The following is a 20,798-nucleotide window of genomic DNA, read 5'->3' on the forward strand; positions in this document are numbered from 1 at the left end:
TCCGACTGTAAAATTGGTTGTGACGTCACAGACAACTCGATACACGTCACTGGGCTGTCAAATAATGTGGGTAGTTAAGTGTGTGTGATAGATAGCGAGATAGATGAGAATTATGTTATTGCAGTCTGTTTAATGATTGATTGGCAAATCGATTGCGTGGCTAGCTGAGTCCAACCCAAATGTTGAATTTGCTAACTTCAAGGCCAGCCTAAATTGCTGCCTTCCCTGAACTCACACATATTGCAACAGTTTTATCTTTGGACACGAGTTTTACATTAGCCAGTATGGCCGCCTTGCGTGCAGCCAAACAAGCTCTGAGGAGAGAAATAAAGAAACGAGTAGCAGCGTTGGACGATCAAGAGAAACTTCGCCAGTCTCGAGTCATTTCGCAGAAGGTAACTGAAGTGAGATATAAACAATCATGTAGCAAAAAAGTGGGCATCACATTTACAATGTGCATGGAGGATGACGTTTCGTGAAAAACAATGCTACAAACTCATTTTGTGTATGCATGTCATCGTCGCGTGGCCAATAGAGCTCGCCAGTTTGTAGTCCTAAAAACCGGAAATGAGTTACCTCTGGTTCGTTCAGCCATTCCTATGGGGAAAATGAATGCGGAAAGAATAGGGTTTTGGGATAAATGCCGAAAATAAGGTCTGAGATTAACACAGGTTTATGGTGCTTTCAAGACAAAAGGGAACTAGAAACAAAACTAGGTAAAATCACGACGTCGGTGAGCTTCAGGTCGTAGCTCTAGAAAGATACCAGAGTTTCAGACATGGAATTCCAGTTGACCTTTCAAAATATGTTTTACAGTCAGAGTTCGTTTTTTCTGAGTTCCTGGTTGTCGTGAACGCTCAGAAGTCGTCGGAGATTTCCGAGATCCCAGTTGTTTTGAATGCTGCATTAGGATATCTGGTATGTTTTGTTCTATGAGAAGATATCAGTCAGTTAACATGACCTTTATGAATTATGAAGCTTTTCTGATTATTTTTCTGAAAATCACAAAGTGATGTTAGCTGATGGAGATGATATCATAGAACAAAACGTATAAGATCTCCTAAGCCTGTGTTTACCACATACCTCATTTTCGGCGTTTATCTCAAAACCCTACAAAAATTCCATTAATTTCCCCATAGGCTTTGTACAATGGTTCCCAGGTGCCGTGGTTAAAAATGTCCTAAAACGACCAGTGGCGCCCCCTTGTGGCCCCCCTAGGGAGTCTCACCCAACCTGGCCATGGACCCCCAGCTGATCCATATATGACAGGGAAATTAAAAAACTAGGCCTAACCCCTTATACTCTCTCCTCTCAACCAGCTCTTCAAGCACCCCAAGTATGCTAGCTGTGAGCGCATCGCTGTGTTCCTCAGCATGCACGACGAGGTGAGAACAGAGGAGATCATTCAGGACTTGTTTAAGCACGGTAAGACCTGCTTTATGCCCAAGTACTTGACCCAGGGCACCAGTAACCACATGGACATGGTGAAGCTCACCAGCATGGAGGATATGATGTCACTGCCTCTGACTTCCTGGAACATCAGACAGCCCGCCGATGAAGACAACACCAGAGAGGAGGCCTTGGAGACAGGTCAGTGTTAGCCTACACACACACTCACACACACACACACAAACGCTTTTTGCCTTGCTGCTGCTGCTGCAAGAAAATAAAATTAAAACATAGAAAATTACAAAGAAGAAGATATTGGAGTCCGTCCACTTTGTGTGAGAACCTATCCTATTTTTCGGTGAACTCTTTATTGGTTTTACACAACAACCAAAGATCCTTTATATCCTACTGAGTCAGGTAAGCGTGATGGTACCTTCTTTCAGTACGCACACAAGGCCACACACACACAGCTTTGTTTTCGTGAATTTTCGGGGAGTAAAAATGTATTCCCAATCAAAGCCTATTTTCCCTAACCCATAACCTTTAACTCAAACCCTAACTCTAACCCAAATGCCTAACCTAAACCTAACTCCTAAACCTAACCATTAAGCCTAAAATAACATTTTAACAAATTCAGGACATGAAAAAAGTCCTGACTCTTCAAAATTATTCATGTTTTCCTACCTTGTCAGGACATTCTGGTGACTTGTCAGGACATTCTTGTGACTTGTCAGGACATTCTGGTGACTTGTCAGGACATTCTGGTGACTTGTCAGGACATTCTGGTGACTTGTCAGGACATTCTGGTGACTTGTCAGGACATTGTGGGCCTGATAAGGTAGGAAAACACACACACACACACACAGGGTGCCCTATTAGTTTGTCTGTTGTATATTACCAGCTGTGTGTATCATAACACACTTATGACCTACATGTGTTTGAATTACCTAAATCCTGGCATGGCCTTGCAAAGTTAATCTTTCTTCCCTTATACACAGTTAATCTTTGTTCCCCCATGTGCCTTGTTCAGAAGTAGTGCACTATTTAGGGAAAAGGGTGCCATTTGGGATGCATTCACAGTCTCCAACGTGTGACCCCCAAATAACACCATATTAGCGTCAGACCAAAGTTCATGTTTTGGTTTCCTCCACAAGATGGTGGTATAGCACCATCATCGAGACATCAAAATTGTAGTCTCCTGCAATAACAATCTTACATCTGGCCACAAACCTGTCATGTGACACTTAATCGAAATACTATCTAAGGTCAGTTTGGCATTCCCCCCCTAAAGGTTAATCATGGGGTAGGGGGAGGATAAGATGATCCTAGATCTGATAACATCTACCCTGAGCACTTGTGAATAATTGGTGAAGTTGCATAATTCTATTCTAATCACCTCTGCTGCTGCTGAATAAGAAGAAAAGTCATATTGATAATGGTTATTAGCATTGTAATCTCTTGGATGGTGTTTCTTTTTTTTAGGCACTGTCAACCTCTCAACTATTTTAATCCAGACCGTCACAGTTTTCATCTTTAGAAGGATATTAAATACCGACGCCTGGGGAGGAAATGTGTTTATGGTGCATTCTCTGAGTCTATTTGAGCTGTGCAAATAATGTCATCATGATTTATGGAACCAAACAGGTCATAACCACGCTCCTTCATTGTGTATGTCTGAATGCACTCCTGTCTGGCAATAACCTGTGTAAATTCTAATTATCTCACTCACTCACCTCTCACGCCACCTCAAGACACCAGGTTCACTTTTGGCGTTGGTGCCTATGGAAAGACCCCCTTTACATTTTTTTCACATTTTGTTGCTTTCCAAAGTGGGATAAAAATTGATTTAATAGTCCTTTTTTTTGTCAAAGATCTACACAAAATACTCTGTCAAAGTGGAAGAAAAATTCAAACATTTTTTAAAGATGATTGAAAAATAAAACACTAAAATACAGTACCTTGATTAGATAAATATTCACCCCTTTGAGTCAATACATGTTAGAAACACCTTTGGCAGCGATTACAGCTGTGAGTCTTCTTGGGTAAGTCTCTAAGAGCTTTGCAAACCTGTATTGTGCAATATTTGCCCATTATTCTTTTGAAAATTCTTCAAGATCTGTCAAGGTGTTGGGGATCATGGCTAGACAGCAATTTTCAAGTCTTGCCATAGATCTTCAAGCAGATTTAAGTCAAAACTGTAACTTGGCCACAGGAACAGTCACTGTGTTCTTGGTAAGCAACTCTAGTGTAGATTTGGCTTTGTGTTGTAGGTTATTGTTCTGCTGAAAGGTCAATTCCTTTCCCAGTGTCTGGTGCAAAGCAGACTGAAGCAGGTTTTCCTATAGGATTGTGCCTGTGCTTAGCTCCATCCCGTTTCTTTTCATCCTGAAAAACTCCCCAGTCTTTGCCGATGTCAAGCATACCCATACCATGATGCTGCCGTGCTTGAAAATAAGGAGGCAGTTACTCAGTGATGTGTTGTGTTGGATTTGCCCCAAACATAAGGCTTTGCATTTAGGCCAAAAAGTGTATTCCTTTGCCTTGTTTTGTTTTGCAGTATTACTTTAGTGCTTTGTTGCATACAAGATGCATATTTAGGAATATTCTGTATATTTGTATTTTTCTTTTCACTCTGTCATTTAGGTCATTATTGTGGAGTCACTACAATGTTGTTGATCCATCCTCAGTTTTCTCCCATCACAGCCATTGAACTCTGTAGCTGGTTTAAAATCCCCAATGGTTCATGGTGACATCCCTAAGCAGTTCCCTTCCTGTCCTGCAGCTCAGTTCAGAACGAAGACTGCATCTTTGATGTGTCTGGGTGGTTTAATACATCACCCACAACATACAGTGGGGAGAACAAGTATTTGATACACTGCCGATTTTGCAGGTTTTCCTACTTACAAAGCATGTAGAGGTCTGTCATTTTTATCATAGGTACACTTCAACTGTGAGAGACGGAATCTAAAACAAAAATCCAGAAAATCACATTGTATGATTTTTAAGTAATTAATTTGCATTTTATTGCATGACATAAGTATTTGATAACCTACCAACCAGTAAGAATTCCGGCTCTCACAGACCTGTTAGTTTTTCTTTAAGAAGCCCTCCTGTTCTCCACTCATTACCTGTATTAACTGCACCTGTTTGAACTCGTTACCTGTATAAAAGACACCTGTCCACACACTCAATCAAACAGACTCCAACCTCTCCACAATGGCCAAGATCAGAGAGCTGTGTAAGGACATCAGGGATACAATTGTAGACATGCACAAGGCTGGGATGGGCTACAGGACAATAGGCAAGCAGCTTGGTGAGAAGGCAACAACTGTTGGTGCAATTATTAGAAAATGGAAGAAGTTCAAGATGACGGTCCATCACTCTCGGTCTGGGGCTCCATGCAAGATCTCACCTCGTGGGGCATCAATGATCATGAGGAAGGTGAGGGATCAGCCCAGAACTACACAGCAGGACCTGGTCAATGACCTGAAGAAAGCTGGGACCACAGTCTCAAAGAAAACCATTAGTAACACACTAAACCGTCATGGATTAAGATCCTGCAGCGCACGCAAGGTCCCCCTGCTCAAGCCAGCGCATGTCCAGGCCCGTCTGAAGTTTGCCAATGACCATCTGGATGATCCAGAGGAGGAATAGGAGAAGGTCATGTGGTCTGATGAGACAAAAATAGAGCTTTTTGGTCTAAACTCCACTCGCCGTGTTTGGAGGAAGAAGGGGGATGAGTACAACCCCAAGAACACCATCCCAACCGTGAAGCATGGAGGTGGAAACATCATTCTTTGGGGATGCTTTTCTGCAAAGGGGACAGGACGACTGCACCGTATTGAGGGGAGGATGGATGGGGCCATGTATCGCGAGATCTTGGCCAACAACCCCCTTCCCTCAGTAAGAGCATTGAAGATGGGTCGTGGCTGGGTCTTCCAGCATGACAACGACCCGAAACACACAGCCAGGGCAACTAAGGAGTGGCTCCGTAAGAAGCATCTCAAGGTCCTGGAGTGGCCTAGCCAGTCTCCAGAACTGAACCCAATAGAAAATCTTTGGAGGGAGCTGAAAGTCTGTATTGCTCAGCGACAGCCCCGAAACCTGAAGGATCTGGAGAAGGTCTGTATGGAGGAGTGGGCCAAAATCCCTGCTGCAGTGTGTGCAAACATGGTCAAGACCTACAGGAAATGTATGATCTCTGTAATTGCAAACAAAGGTTTCTGTACCAAATATTAAGTTCCGCTTTTCTGATGTATCAAATACTTATGTCATGCAATAAAATGCAAATTAATTACTTTAAAATCATACAATGTGATTTTCTGGATTTTTGTTTTAGATTCCGTCTCTCACAGTTGAAGTGTACATATGATAAAAATTACAGACCTCTACATGCTTTGTAAGTAGGAAAACCTGCAAAATCGGCAGTGTATCAAATACTTGTTCTCCCCACTGTAACTATTACCTTGACCATGCTTAAAGAGATATTCAATGTCTGATTTGTTATTGTAACCATCTACCAATCACTGCCCTCCTTTATGAGGCTTTCGAAAAGCTCCCTGGTCTTTGTAGTTGAATCTGTGCTAGAAATGCAATATTTGACTGAGGGACCTTACAGTCCATGTAACTTATTAAGTGAATTGTAAAGCCAAATGTTACTTCTGAACTAAGTTAGGCTTGCCTAAACAAAGAGGGTGAATACTTATGCAATGACTATTTTAGTTATTTAATTGTTATTAATTTGAAAAATAAAATATATATATTTTCACTTTACATTATTGAGTATTTTGTGTAGATCAATGACAAAAAAATTCAATTAAATCTATTTCAATCCCACTTAGTAACGCAACAAAATGTGAAAAAAAGTTCAAGGGGTGTAGACTTTCTATAGGCACTGTATACCAATCAATCACATGTCTTTAGTGTAGGGCTCCCTTTTCTCTGACAGTGAACAGATTGTTTGATGTGTTTCTCTCGACTCTGACTCAGTCCTGCAGCCTTCAATACCTCTCATGAACTTGTCATGGCTGTTGTCAAGGAAACTACCAATAGACCATAATGCAATGCAAATGTTAATAAATGTGAAGTGGAAACAAAAGGTCTCTCTTGCCGTGCCACCAGATTAGCTTTGATTAGCGTCAGGGTTTTTACTTAGCAACAACAAGGGCACCTTATTCCAAGTACCTTGAATATTCCCAGTGACTTACAGAAGGGTTTTAGACCACAATATCGTTCCCTCTTTTCATAACAGCAGTTCCATCCACATAAAGAATGTATCTTTGTCCTGGGGTGCATAGATGGCAAAGGTCAGGAGGTGTGGTGTGTGTGTGTGTGTGTGTGTGTGTGTGTGTGTGTGTGTGTGTGTGTGTGTGTGTGTGTGTGTGTGTGTGTGTGTGTGTGTGTGTGTGTGTGTGGACAACACAACACAAATTGCTACCTGCCAGGATTGCCATCCTGCTGAGCGTCTGAAAGTCGTCTTCAAATCATTTTCCTCTTGTTCAGATACTTACATGTGAGGATAGAGAGAACACAGCAGAGAGAGAGAGAGAGAAGGGGCAATGGCATTTTGGCACAGCAGGAGTAGATGTCCTTCAGAAAGGGAATGATTTAACATTCAACCGAGATCTTTGTTATTGGCTAGGAATAGAACAGACTGGAGTAGATAAAAAACCGAGACATTTGATTGGCTCTGTGTTATTTACACATAGGGAGGGTGTGGGAGTGTGCGAGCGTGCGCGCCAGGCTTAAAAAATGTTTTACTATCAGGGTTCAATTGTTAGCATTAAATCCTTACTGCCATTAAAGTAGATGATGTGATGCCAGATGAGTTTTCTGAACAGCAGTAGGCTACATGCATCAATAATAGATCAATGTTATTACCATGCAGTCTGGAGGGCCGGAAAAGAGAACGCAACAGTATGACATCCGCAACCTGCTGCTGTTTTGAGGAACGTGTATGCATAATGTCCCTGCTTAATCTGCATAAATGATTAATGAATGTCATGGTTACGTGACAACAGGAAAAGCTTTAGATATTAGAGTCTCAAGCTACACACAGGAGGATGGAGTGGGAGGTTCACATCATCACCAGAAACCTGGGGCCGCATTCATAAAGCGTCTCAGAGCTAGAGTGCTGATCTAGGATCAGGTTCATCCTGTCCATGTAACCTTATTCATTTTGATCGAAAAGGCTAAACTTATCCTAGATCAGCACTCTGATATCAGATGTTCTAAGAAACATTCTGTGAATTATCTCATCTGTTATTTCTTTGAGTTGTGAGCGAGCACTTGATGCTATGGTTGCACCAGGATGTTATGAAATATGAATCCAAGGGCTTGTGAAGTCTTGCAGCGAACACCATCCATCTTTTGACTCACAGAGAATCTGCAGCTTGTTCGGTCTGATGGAATTCTAAAGAATTCATCATGCTGGAGACTGTAGAACGTGACTGCTAAAATTGCTAAGTTTCTTTTTCATGAGAAATTGGGAATTGGAACTGAAATTGGGAATGCATGTTTTAGTTATGGCATTTATTGAAGCAGGCCTGCAGTTCACTAATACGAAGCAACAATAGCATTTTTTGCCAAATTTATTTTGTAGGGTGGAGTGTATTTCTGTTTTAAATAGGATGAACAGCGTTGTTTTATAGCTTTGAGGAGCTCCTTTCAAGTTCTTGAACCAACCAATCCTTTCATAGTGTTGTGCTTTGAATACCATACGGGGGTAGGTCAACTGTTTAACAAGATTTATTGAAATTCAATTAAGGTTGCAGTTTGAACATCAAACACCACTGCTGTAAAACCTCTTACCCAGATTGCAAGTAAACATTGTGCTCACATAAGGGAGATGGCATCTGGCCATTGGCATCAGCTGTCTGAAAACTAAAATAAATCGTTCTTAAGGTATTCTAGTAAGCCTTCTCATTAATGTATTTTCATGTCTTCCTCCTGCTCCTATACAGGAGGTCTTGACCTGATCTTGATGCCAGGCCTGGGTTTTGACAGGAATGGGAACCGGCTGGGCCGAGGGAAGGGCTTCTACGACACATACCTGGAACGCTGTATGAAGCACCCCAAGGGGAAGCCGTACGCCATCGCTCTGGCCTTCAGGGAACAGCTGTGTCAGGACATACCTGTAGACAACAACGACATGCTGATAGACGAGGTCCTGTATGAAGTCCTGGACTAGTTAAAAGGCACATACATCATCCTATTTCTGAAGTAAATCTCTATTTTTTATGTAAATTTAATGTTAAAGAAGGGTTCAGACACCTTTTTTGTTTTTTTGGCTTGTTTTTGAGAAAACGTACCCCAGCCGTGATACACTTCCTTGCTCGTTGTGCAGTATCAGGGCTCGCAAAAGACATGAAGAAAACACCCAAATATGTCCTTTTAGAGACGGACACGCTTTCAGTATAGTGATGTAGGTCTTCATATGTTGTACACATTAAATTGTGTCATTACGAACTTTATCCACAATGTTATATTACATTTTGTGCGACTGGAGACGTTTCTTCTACCAGCTGTGCTGCGCGGGCTGTGTCCGTGTACTATAGGGACACGCTCAACCTGCACAGCTGCAGGGGGGAAACAGTGCAACTCGACCAAAATGGATTATAACATTGCGGATACATTTCGGAATGACACAATTTAATGTGTACAACATCTGAAGACCTACATCACTATACTGAAAGCGTGTCCGTTTCTAAAAGGACATATTTGGTTGTTTTTGGAGCTTTTGTTCATGTCTTTTGTGTGCCCTGCTACTGCATAACGAGCAATGAGGAAGTGTATCGTGGCTGGGATAAACGTTTAAAAAACAAGACAAATCACACAAAAAGTGTCTCGACCCTTCTATAACATGCCATTTACGGTACATCAGAAATATAGATCTACTTCAGAAATAGGAAAATTCTCCTTTAACTGTGATGTGACTAGTCAACTGGACTTCAATGGTATGATGATGAAATCAGTGGAGGCTGCTGAGGGGAGGACGGCTCATAATAATGGCTGGAACGGAGCATATGGAATGGCATCAAACCATGTGTTCCACTGATTCCGCTCCAGCCATTACCACGAGCCCGTCCTCCCCAATTAAGGTGCCACCAACCTTCTGTGGATGAAATGGTATTATATAGCACATTATATCATATTATGTGATCCCAGCTAACAGATTTAGGTTCCCAGAACATTGTGAGAAAGTTATTTCAAACAACCAAAAGAGAACCTTTAGTGAACGTTCTGTGCTAGCTGTGATGATATTGTTTGGTATGATGATATGATATTATGATAAGACATGAAGCTGTGAACTAGTCAACAAGACAGTGGTGGAGCTGAGCCTGGTGGCCCAATTCCAAACTGATCATTAGCCCTTACTCCAATGTTTTTGTTTAAATACTGATCCAATCCATTTAAATATTCTAGTGGGGGCATCAACAAGGGCCTAGGTAAGGGGCCAGGGTTCAGTTTGGACTTGGGCCCTCTTAAGTGCTTGCTAAAGACCCCTAGTAATCATAATGGTCAAACAAGTTGTCTTAGAATGTGCCTGAATTGGCGAGGAATAAACTGTTAGGTTCTCTACAGATGACACTACCTTGTTTCCATTTCAAGATTCCTGTGATTCAGTTCTTTCTCGTCTTCTGTAATGAGACAATTATGCTGCCATCAGGGGACACAGGAGGTTTGGTTAGGAATAAAGACTGCTGAATGAGTACACACTTGTTTATTGCTCACCAAAGCTAGCTAGCATAGTTTTGGTGTCAGAAGTGGGATCCAAAACTCTCTGTTGTCTTAACAAAGGAATAACAGTATTATTACAGGAGACTGAGAGCACGCTGAGAATGAGTGTTTGACTGGCAGAATGTTAATGAACTGCCTAGTGACTGCCTCGCTTGTTTGCCTAATTGCTGTGATGCCTTTAGGAATGAATCCATACTTTTCTGGTAGTCTTTTTATGTTTTGCTTATCAAAGTTTTGCCTGTTTTAAACTGAGACTGAGCGATATGACATTGCCAAGTGCAGCAGCATGAATCGCAGAAAGCTTGAATGGCTCACCACAGATCCATCAGGAAACTTTTGTTCCTGGGCTGTAACAAAAGGATGTACACTCCTACAGTAGCCCTTAAGAACCACAGTCGTCCAACCATGATCGAGACAAGCCCTTCAGAACCACAGTCGTCCATCAATGATCTAGACAAGCCCTTCAGAACCACAGTCATCCATTCATGATCTAGACAAGCCCATCCATGATCTAGACAAGCCCTTCAGAATCACCGTCACCCATCCATGATATAGAAAAGTCCTGCAGAACCACAGTCATCCATCCATGATATAGACCTTCAGAACCATAGTCATCCATCCATGATATAGACAAGCCCTTCAGAACCACAGTCCTCCATCCATAATATAGGCAAGCCCTTCAGAACCACAGTCATCCAACCATGATCTAGACAAGACAAAAAAAGGCACCTGACAGAAAGATTACGTGACCTGTGTGGTACAGTGATTATAGTGCCACTGACCCTGGTACACGTATACCAGAGTCGACATGGGTTCAAATCTGGCCCTCTGACTCGATCTCCTCCAGTCTTTCCTGGCTTCTGTCTGCTGTCCTCTGTTCAATAAGAACCATTAAAAAAATATGAAAGGAGTGAGGGGAAAAAATACAAAAGAGAGATGACAAAAGACCTTGTCTCAATCTTATTATTTTAGATTTTGGCTGTACTTCCACCACGGGCTGCCCACTCATTAAATCCCCATGCTGGTTTATAGTTTATTCATCTGCTGAAAGCAAAAGTGGTTTCACATCAGTACCTCTATGCCTTTTAATAGCATTCGTTTTGTGTGTTTAACATTGGTTTCTGTTGTAAAGCCCCAATTACCAAACAGTCCCATCTATCAAAGATCAAAGGCTCTGTCCGTCTGTCTGTCCGTCCGTCCGCCCGCCCGCCCAGCAGTTGGTTTATTACCATAGTGGGGAGGAAGTCTTTCTCCAGCTGTATAGAACAGAACACACACACTTTTTCACCTACAACTGCCTTCTCTTCATCACTCTCTCCATCCTTTCTTTCTCTGCTTGTTCAATCTCTCCCAGAGAGCTAAAGCTGCCTGCTTCATCAGAACCTGTGTGAAGATGGTTTAGTAAAGAAATGAGATCTACAGGTGTGTGTGCTCAGCATGGCTGCTCATTACAGAGAGGTAACACGGTTAGGTGGGACGGGCACATATAAATTAGGACTGTCAGTGTCAGGTGACACAGCCACCAGGTGACAGGTCTGGCTACGATGATGCAGGTAGCTCTGATGTCACACCCGTTCAGCATGATCAGGGGCCGTATGTATCAAGCATCTCAGAGCAGGAGTGCTGATTTAGGATCAGTTTAGCCTTTTAGATCACAATGAATAAGATAATACAGACAGGGGGGGCCTGATCCTAGATCAGCACTCCTACGTTGAGACGCTTGATACATACAGAGGGTGCATCTCAACAGTCTAGAAAACTCAGTAAATCATTACAACAAATGACATATACATCTATTTTTATTCATAAATACAAGTAAGTCTATCCATAAATACCATTTATATATTTATGAACAGTATAAACCATTTTTAAGTCTGAATGTAATCATATATAAAGAATGAACAACAGGCCTTATACATGTTCTAACAAACTGGAAAGATGTTTAACAAAATCAGACCCATAAATAAAGTGTTAAGTTGTGTCCCAAATAGCACCCTATTCCCTTTATAGTGCACTATTCTTGACCTGGGTTCATAGAACTCTGGTTACAAGTAGTGCCATTTGGGACGCAATCTTAGACACTTCCTCAATGCTCCATAACTGGAATCTCCAATGGCCTCTCACTGCCCTCTTCCACAGTCATTTGGCAGTCTCCTTGTGTTTAACCTGTTGATCCCCTGTGTATGTATGTGTGTGTGTGTGTGTGTGTGTGTGTTCTGTCTCTCCCCTGTGCATGTGTGTGTGTTGATCTCTTCTCAATGAACCACAAGAGTGAGGGCTCTTCAATATTTAATGAGAACGGGAAGAGTGTTTCTGCTCTGGGGACTGCGCCGAAAATGAGCTTGTGTTTGGATTTCACACCCCAAGTGAACATGCGCACACACACCCCTGTAGGTCTCATTTCTTTAATTAACAATCTTCAGAATTACGCTGGTTCTGATGAGATTATCCCAGGAATTAAACCAGAGATGTTTTCAACAGTTACTTGCAGTTGAATAATCAACTAAATGAGGCTTGATTATAAATAGAAATTCATGCATGAACTAGATTCTCAGTTTACAGAGATTGGCCTACTAAAGTATTTTTGATGTTTGATTCTGTTTTGGAGTGATTCCCCAGGCAATTACTTTATGGCATCTATGGTGGAGCCTTATGCTGCGTTAGTAACCAGTGGGAATTTACCACATACTGGGAAAGATCCACTTGAACAGCCCTCCAACTGGTAATTACTATTGGGAAATCTTCCCTGAGCTCCAACTTCTACCATATGCTGACCTCTGACATCACCCACTAAGGAAATGACTTCGATAACAGCATTTTCAGCAGTTAAAAAAACATTATTTATAAAAAGCAATCTATTAATATATTTTTTAAACTATATAATTTGTTTACAAGCATGATAGCTGTACTTTTAGTGTATGGTTGACACAGGTTGTTGGCCATTAGCCAATATGCTACCCAGGAAAGGGCTGAAAATAGCCCATATTAATAGATGTAGATGTAGCCTTAGAAATCAATAATCTTTGTCTAATACGAAGTGAGTAATCACTGTCCTGATATCCAGAACCTTTTTTGGTCATAGGAGACAGTGGCAGAAACATTATGTACAGAATAAATTACAAATAACGCGAAAAAACACACATAATAGCACAATTGGTTAGAGGGCCGTAAAACGGCAGCCATCTCCTCCGACGCCATTCTATTGTTCTATTATGTGTGTTTTTTCGCGTTATTTGTAATTTATTCTGTACATAATGTTTCTGCCACAGTCTCTTATGACCAAAAAGAGCTTCTGGATATCAGGACAGCGATTACTCACCTCGTATTGGACGAGTGTTTTTTATTTGACAAGTCGGATGCGAAGGATATCTACAGACACCCGACAAGGCCCAAATCCCCATCATTCGCATGACAAAGAGACTGAGATATCGTGGACGTAGGTCGGGGTGCCTTGTAAGGATCCAACGACGAGCGAGTAATCTGCCTCTTCCATCAATCCTATTAGCCAATGTACAATCATTGGAAAACAAAATGGACGACCTAAGATCAAGAATATCCTACCAACGGGACATTAAAAACTATAATATCTTATGTTTCACAGAGTCGTGGCTAAACGACGACATGGACAACATACAGCTGGCGGGATATACGCTACATCGGCAGGATAGAACGGCTGACTCCAGTAAGACAAGGGGTGGCGGTCTGTGTATATTTGTAAACAACAGCTGGTGCACGAAATCTAGTACTGCTGCTACACTGACATTTTCAACATGTCCCTGACTGAGTCTGTAATACCAACATGTTTCAAGCAGACCACCATAGTCCCTGTGCCCAAGAACACTAAGATAACCTACCTAAGGGACTACCGACCCGTAGCACTCACGTCTGTAGCCATGAAGTGCTTTGAAAGGCTGGTCATGGCTCACATCAACACAATTATCCAAGAAACCCTAGACCCACTCCAGTTTGATTACCGCCCCAACAGATCCACAGATGACGCAATCTCTATTGCACTCCACACTGCCCTTTCCCACCTGGACAAGAGGAACACATACGTGAGAATGCTATTCATTGACTACAGCTCAGCGTTCAACACCATAGTGCCCTCAAAGCTCATCACTAAGCTAAGGACCCTAGGACTAAACACCTCCCTCTGCAACTGGATCCTGGACTTCCTGACGGGCCGACCCCAGGTGGTAAGGGTAGGTAACAACACATCTGCCACGCTGATCCTCAACACGGGGGCCCCTCAGGGGTGTGTGCTCAGTCCCCTCCTGTACTCCCTGTTCACCCATGACTGCGTGGCCAGGCACGACTCCAACACCATCATTAAGTTTGCTGACGACACAACAGTGGTAGGCTTGATCACCGACAACGATGAGACAGCCTATAGGGAGGAGGTCAGAGACCTGGCCGTGTGGTGCCAAGAAAAAGAAGAGGACTGAGCACGCCCCCATTCTCATCGACGAGGCTGTAGTGGAACAGGTTGAGAGCTTCAAGTTCCTTGGTGTCCACATCACCAACAAACTATCATGGTCCAAACACACCAAGACAGTCGTGAAGAGGGCACGACAAAGCCTATTCCCCCTCAGGAGACTGAAAAGATTTGGCATGGTTCTTCAGATCCTCAAAAGGTTCCACAGCTGCACCATCGAGAGCATCCTGTCTGGTTGCATCACCGCCTGGTATGGCAACTGCTCGGCCTCCGACCACAAGGCACTACAAAGGGTAGTGTGTACGGCCCAGTACATCACCAGGGCCAAGCTCCCTGCCATCCAGGACCTCTATACCAGGCAGTGTCAGAGGAAGGCCCTAAAATTGTCAAAGACTCCAGCCACCCTAGTCATAGACTGTTCTCTCTACTACCGCACGGCAAGCGGTACCGGAGCGCCAAGTCTAGGTCCAAAAGGCTTCTTAACAGCTTCTACCCCCAAGCCATAAGACTCCTGAACAGCTAATCATGGCTACCCGGACTAATTGCATTGACTCTGTACCCCCTGTATATAGCCTCCCTACTGTTATTTTATTTTATTGCTGCTCTTTAATTATTTGTTATTTGTTATTTTTTTATTTATCTATTTTTTACTTAACACTTTTTGTAACAGTCAGTATCAAATTAATATGTGTGAAATGCTTGATAGTGTATGTGATGTAAACAGTGAGGTCTACTTTCTTGGGGACCTGAATATTGACTGGTTTTCATCAAGCTGTCTGCTCAAGAGGAAGCTTCTCACTGTAACCAGTGCCTGTAATCTGGTTCAGGTTATTAATCAACCTACAAGGGTGTTTACAAAAACTAGAGGAACAAGATCATCCACATGTATTGATCACATGTTTGTATCCGTACCCATTGGATGCAGTGATCACAATATAGCCAAGCAAAAGTTGGGACTATATCCAGGAAAGCAAAAGTTCCAAAAGCTGGGACTAAAATAGTATATCATACAAAAGATTTTGCTGTGACTCTTATGTGGATGATGTTAAAAAATATTTGTTGGTCTGTTGTGATTAATAAGGAGTATCCAGATGCTGCGCTTGATGAATTTAATGGTAAACATGCACCTGTTAAGAAACTGACTGTAAAATGTATGCACTCACTAACTGTAAGTCGCTCTGGATAAGAGCGTCTGCTAAATGACTAAAAATGTAAAATGTAAATGTTAGAACTGTTAAGGCTCCATGGATTTGTATGGTTGAAAGAGATGGGGCAAAAGGAATGGCTAATAAGTCTGACTGGCTGACTTACTTCAAATTGAGAAATTATGTGATTAAACTCAACAACAACAAGAATAAACTGTATTATGAAGCCAAGATCAATGATATAAAGAATGATGGAGAAAAAAACTGTAGAGTACTTTAAATGAAATTATGATCAGAAAGACAAATTCAACTCCATCTTTCATCGAATCAGATGGCTTCATCACAAAACCATTTTATGTTGCCAATTATTTCAATGATTACTTAATTGGCAAAAACTGGTGTTTGACCAAATACAATGCTACTTCAACGTAAACAAATTAACAACTGACTTTCAGCATGCTTATAGAGAAAGGCAATCAACATGTACTGCACTGACATAAATGATGATTGGTTGAAAGAAATTGATTGTGGGTGCTGTACTGATAGATTTCAGTGCAGCCTTTGATATTGTTGACCATAAACATCTGCCATATCGTGGATTCAGAGCTATCTATCTAATATAACTCAGAGGGTTTTCTTTAATGGAAGCTTCTCTAATGTCAAACATGTAAAGTGTGGTGTACCACAGGGCAGCTCTCTAGGCCCTCTACTCTTTTCTATTTTTACCAATGACCTGCCACTGGCATTAAACAAAGCATGTTTATCCATGTATGCTGATGACTCAACCATATACGGATCAGCAACCACAGCTAATGAAGTCACTGAAACCCTTAACAAAGAGTTGCAGTCTGTTTTGGAATGGATGGCCAGTTATAAACTGGTCTTGAACATCTCCAAAACTAAGAGCATTGTATTTGGTACAAATCATTCCCTACGTTCTAGACCTCAGCTGAATCTGGTAATGAATGATGTGGCTGTTGAACAAGTTGAGGAGACTAAATTACTTGGTGTCACCTTAGATCGTAAACTGTCATGGTCAAAACATATAGATTCAATGGTTGTAGAGATGGGGAGAGGTCTGTCCATAATAAAGAGATGCTCTGCTTTTTTGACACAACACTCCAAAAAGCAAGTTCTGTAGGCTCAAGTTTTGTCTAATCTTGATTATCGTCCAGTCATATGGTCAAGTGCTGCAAAGAAAGACCTAGTTAAGCTGCAGCTGGCCCAGAACAGAGCGGCACGTCTTGCTCTTCATTGTAATCAATATATATTATTAATACTATGCATGACAGTCTGTCTTGGCTAAGAGTTGAGGAAAGACCGACTGTGTCACTTCTTGTTTTTATAAGAATCATGTTGGAAATTCCAAATTGTTCGCATAGTCAACTTACACACAGCACTGACACACACACACTTACCCCACCAGACATGCCATCAGGGGTCTTTTCATAGTCAACTTACACACAGCACTGACACACACACACTTACCCCACCAGACATACCACCTGGGGTCTTTTCACAGCACCCAGGTCCAGAACAAATTCAAGGAAACGTACAGTATTATACAGAGCCATGAGTGCATGGAACTCCCTTCCATCTTATATAGCGCAAGTGAACAGCAAACCTGGTTTCAAAAAACAAATAAAGCAACACCTCATGGCACAACGCCTCTCCCCCATGTGACCTACTTGTTATGTGTATGTACTGACATGTCTGTGTAACTGATAGATGCACACACACTACATGTTTATGTTTTTAAATGTACGTCAATTGTGAAGCCTTTTGTCTGTAATGTATTTTTTGTTATATGTCGGACCCCAGTAAGGCTAGCTGTCGCCATTGGCGTCGGCTAATGGGGATCCTAATAAATCAAATCAAATTCTCAACGAGTTCAAAGCACATGCATGCATCCAACTAGTGTTTACGACTTCACAAATTGTAAATTCCCACCTTCCACACGGTTACAAGCACAGCATTAAACATAGGCTCCAGCATAGATATGGAAAGATAGCACACGTTCTATCCTTGCAAATGACGTCTTCTGTGACAGCATGGGCAGCTATCTCCACTTTAAAGTATTATGTTTCCTCTACTTCTATGAGTGAATTGGCAATTCGTAAATAAACTGAAAAGGTGTGTAGCACCACTGACTGTGCTGGAGTGTGTATAGTCTGAAAGGTATAAAGCCACGTTGGTGATTTACTGCTACCTGCAGTTATGGAATGTTTGCTCAGGAATATAATTCACTGGCTGACCCCTCCTGCTGACCTGGATGGAAATCTGCTATTCTTCCTTAACCCATAGCAAGTCCCACCCAGTTGACTACTTCAAAATGGTGGAAGAACACAATGGCACTGTACATGCTAAAACAGGTTCCATCCATCCACCCTCTTTCTATCTCTATGGGGTCAAGTACGTTCCCCCAAACACAGATCTAGGATCAGATTATCCTACCCCTAATGCTAACCGTAACCATTAGGGCGGTGTAAACCTTTCTGACCCTGTATCAGTTTATTCACTCTGTTACTAATGCTGCCATACCTACAAGTCAGTGACAATATTGATCCTGTAATGTTGTGTGTGTATGTGTGTAGGACAGGAATAATAGTCCAATAACCAGGTTTCCAAGTTGCGTTGTGCTTGTAGAGCTGACTAATGATAATGGACTGATGGTGATACACACACACACACACACACACACACACACACACACACACACACACACACACACACTGTAGAGCTGAGTAATGACAAGCGGCTGATGTAGCACACACAGACGTACAGAACTGCAGAGCTTTCAGTGGCGTTCCACAGACATACACATTTGTTCTGAGGGTTTACGTATGAGCAGACTACCATTCTCTCTGGTTGCGTCCCAAATGGCATTGACCAAGGCCCATTGTGAATAGGGTACTATTTGGGACACACCCTCTGCCATGAGCAGCAGAGAAAAATGGCTGAACAGATTTAACGGTCTGAGAAAAAGTTATAATATTCTGGAATCATTGGTACAGGCCTGCCCCCACCTGGAATCATTGGTACAGGCCTGCCCCCCCCTGGAATCTGAGGCAGAGGAAAGGACATGTAGTGAATGGATTAATGAATGAATTAATGAATGAATTAATGGGCATATGTATGTATGCATAGTATGTACAGGTAGGTATGTACAGTGGGGGAAAAAAGTATTTAGTCAGCCACCAATTGTGCAAGTTCTCCCACTTAAAAAGATGAGAGAGGCCTGTAATTTTCATCATAGGTACACGTCAACTATGACAGACAAAATGAGAAAAAGAAATCCAATTGTAGGATTTGTAATGAATTTAGTTGCAAATTATGGTGGAAAATAAGTATTTGGTCAATAACAAAAGTTTCTCAATACTTTGTTATATACCCTTTGTTGGCAATGACACAGGTCAAACGTTTTCTGTAAGTCTTCACAAGGTTTTCACACACTGTTGCTGGTATTTTGGCCCATTCCTCCATGCAGATCTCCTCTAGAGCAGTGATGTTTTGGGGCTGTCGCTGGGCAACACAGACTTTCAACTCCCTCCAAAGATTTTCTATGGGGTTGAGATCTGGAGACTGGCTAGGCCACTCCAGGACCTTGAAATGCTTCTTACGAAGCCACTCCTTCGTTGCCCGGGCGGTGTGTTTGGGATCATTGTCATGCTGAAAGACCCAGCCACGTTTCATCTTCAATGCCCTTGCTGATGGAAGGAGGTTTTCACTCAAAATCTCACGATACATGGCCCCATTCATTCTTTCCTTTACACGGATCAGTCGTCCTGGTCCCTTTGCAGAAAAACAGCCCCAAAGCATGATGTTTCCACCCCCATGCTTCACATTAGGTATGGTGTTCTTTGGATGCAACTCAGCATTCTTTGTCCTCCAAACACGACGAGTTGAGTTTTTACCAAAAAGTTCTATTTTGGTTTCATCTGACCATATGACATTCTCCCAATCCTCTTCTGGATCATCCAAATGCACTCTAGCAAACTTCAGACGGGCCTGGACATGTACTGGCTTAAGCAGGGGGACACGTCTGGCACTGCAGGATTTGAGTCCCTGGCGGCGTAGTGTGTTACTGATGGTAGGCTTTGTTACTTTGGTCCCAGCTCTCTGCAGGTCATTCACTAGGTCCCCCCGTGTGGTTCTGGGATTTTTGCTCACCGTTCTTGTGATCATTTTGACCCCACGGGGTGAGATCTTGTGTGGAGCCCCAGATCGAGGGAGATTATCAGTGGTCTTGTATGTCTTCCATTTCCTAATAATTGCTCCCACAGTTGATTTCTTCAAACCAAGCTGCTTACCTATTGCAGATTCAGTCTTCCCAGCCTGGTGCAGGTCTACAATTTTGTTTCTGGTGTCCTTTGACAGCTCTTTGGTCTTGGCCATAGTGGAGTTTGGAGTGTGACTGTTTGAGGTTGTGGACAGGTGTCTTTTATACTGATAACAAGTTCAAACAGGTGCCATTAATACAGGTAACGAGTGGAGGACAGAGGAGCCTCTTAAAGAAGAAGTTACAGGTCTGTGAGAGCCAGAAATCTTGCTTGTTTGTAGGTGACCAAATACTTATTTTCCACCATAATTTGCAAATAAATTCATAAAAAATCCTACAATGTGATTTTCTGGATTTTTTTTCTCAATTTGTCTGTCATAGTTGACGTGTACCTATGAGGAAAATTACAGGCCTCTCTCATCTTTTTAAGTGGGAGAACTTGCACAGTTGGTGGCTGACTAAATACTTTTTTCCCCCACTGTATGTGTATGAAAAAGTGAATGAATGAACAAATGAATGAATATTTAACACGAGGTAATAGTCACTTTTATCCCCTGTTAAATTATTAATTTTAATATGTGCGATTGCACCTGGGACTCAAGCCGGGTGTGCCCACATCCAGTCAACCTGTCAGTAATGACTGTCCTGCCTTCATCAATTCATAACTGTGGACACCAACTTTGTAATGTATATTCATGATGAATCTGACATGAATATGCATGATAATTCTGAACATCTCATTTTGCAACAGGAGCAGCACGGACTGAACAGTCTTAAGATGGAGAGCTGACTAGAGTTTGGTTTGTGGGAT

At 42.1% G+C, this 20,798-nt stretch overlaps 1 protein-coding gene across 2 annotated transcripts; it reads left to right on the top strand.

The window, feature by feature from the left end:
• The first annotated feature begins 108 nt into the window (after positions 1-108).
• Positions 109-9,431, top strand: mthfs (5,10-methenyltetrahydrofolate synthetase (5-formyltetrahydrofolate cyclo-ligase)). 2 transcript variants are annotated; one of them, XM_041899126.2, is made up of 3 exons: positions 109-395; positions 1,320-1,590; positions 8,352-9,431. In XM_041899126.2, exons 1-3 carry the CDS (start codon positions 285-287, stop codon positions 8,576-8,578), a joined length of 609 nt encoding a protein of 202 aa, XP_041755060.1. In that variant the 5' UTR covers positions 109-284; the 3' UTR covers positions 8,579-9,431. The 2 variants fall into 2 exon arrangements, with proteins under 2 accessions (XP_041755060.1, XP_045065958.1); XM_045210023.1 differs by lacking the exon at positions 109-395 and adding an exon at positions 621-716.
• Positions 9,432-20,798: the final 11,367 nt, after the last annotated feature.

This window comes from Coregonus clupeaformis, chromosome 32, assembly GCF_020615455.1.
Source record: "Coregonus clupeaformis isolate EN_2021a chromosome 32, ASM2061545v1, whole genome shotgun sequence".
In the NCBI taxonomy this organism is placed as follows: Eukaryota; Metazoa; Chordata; class Actinopteri; order Salmoniformes; family Salmonidae; genus Coregonus; species Coregonus clupeaformis.

Excerpts from the sequence above, each read along its gene's own strand:
- mthfs (XM_041899126.2), top strand. The coding sequence starts at position 285 with ATGGCCGCCTTGCGTGCAGCCAAACAAGCTCTGAGGAGAGAAATAAAG. Across the intron at positions 396-1,319 it reads CTCGAGTCATTTCGCAGAAG|CTCTTCAAGCACCCCAAGTA; the intron begins GTAACTGAAGTG and ends CCTCTCAACCAG. Across the intron at positions 1,591-8,351 it reads AGAGGAGGCCTTGGAGACAG|GAGGTCTTGACCTGATCTTG; the intron begins GTCAGTGTTAGC and ends GCTCCTATACAG.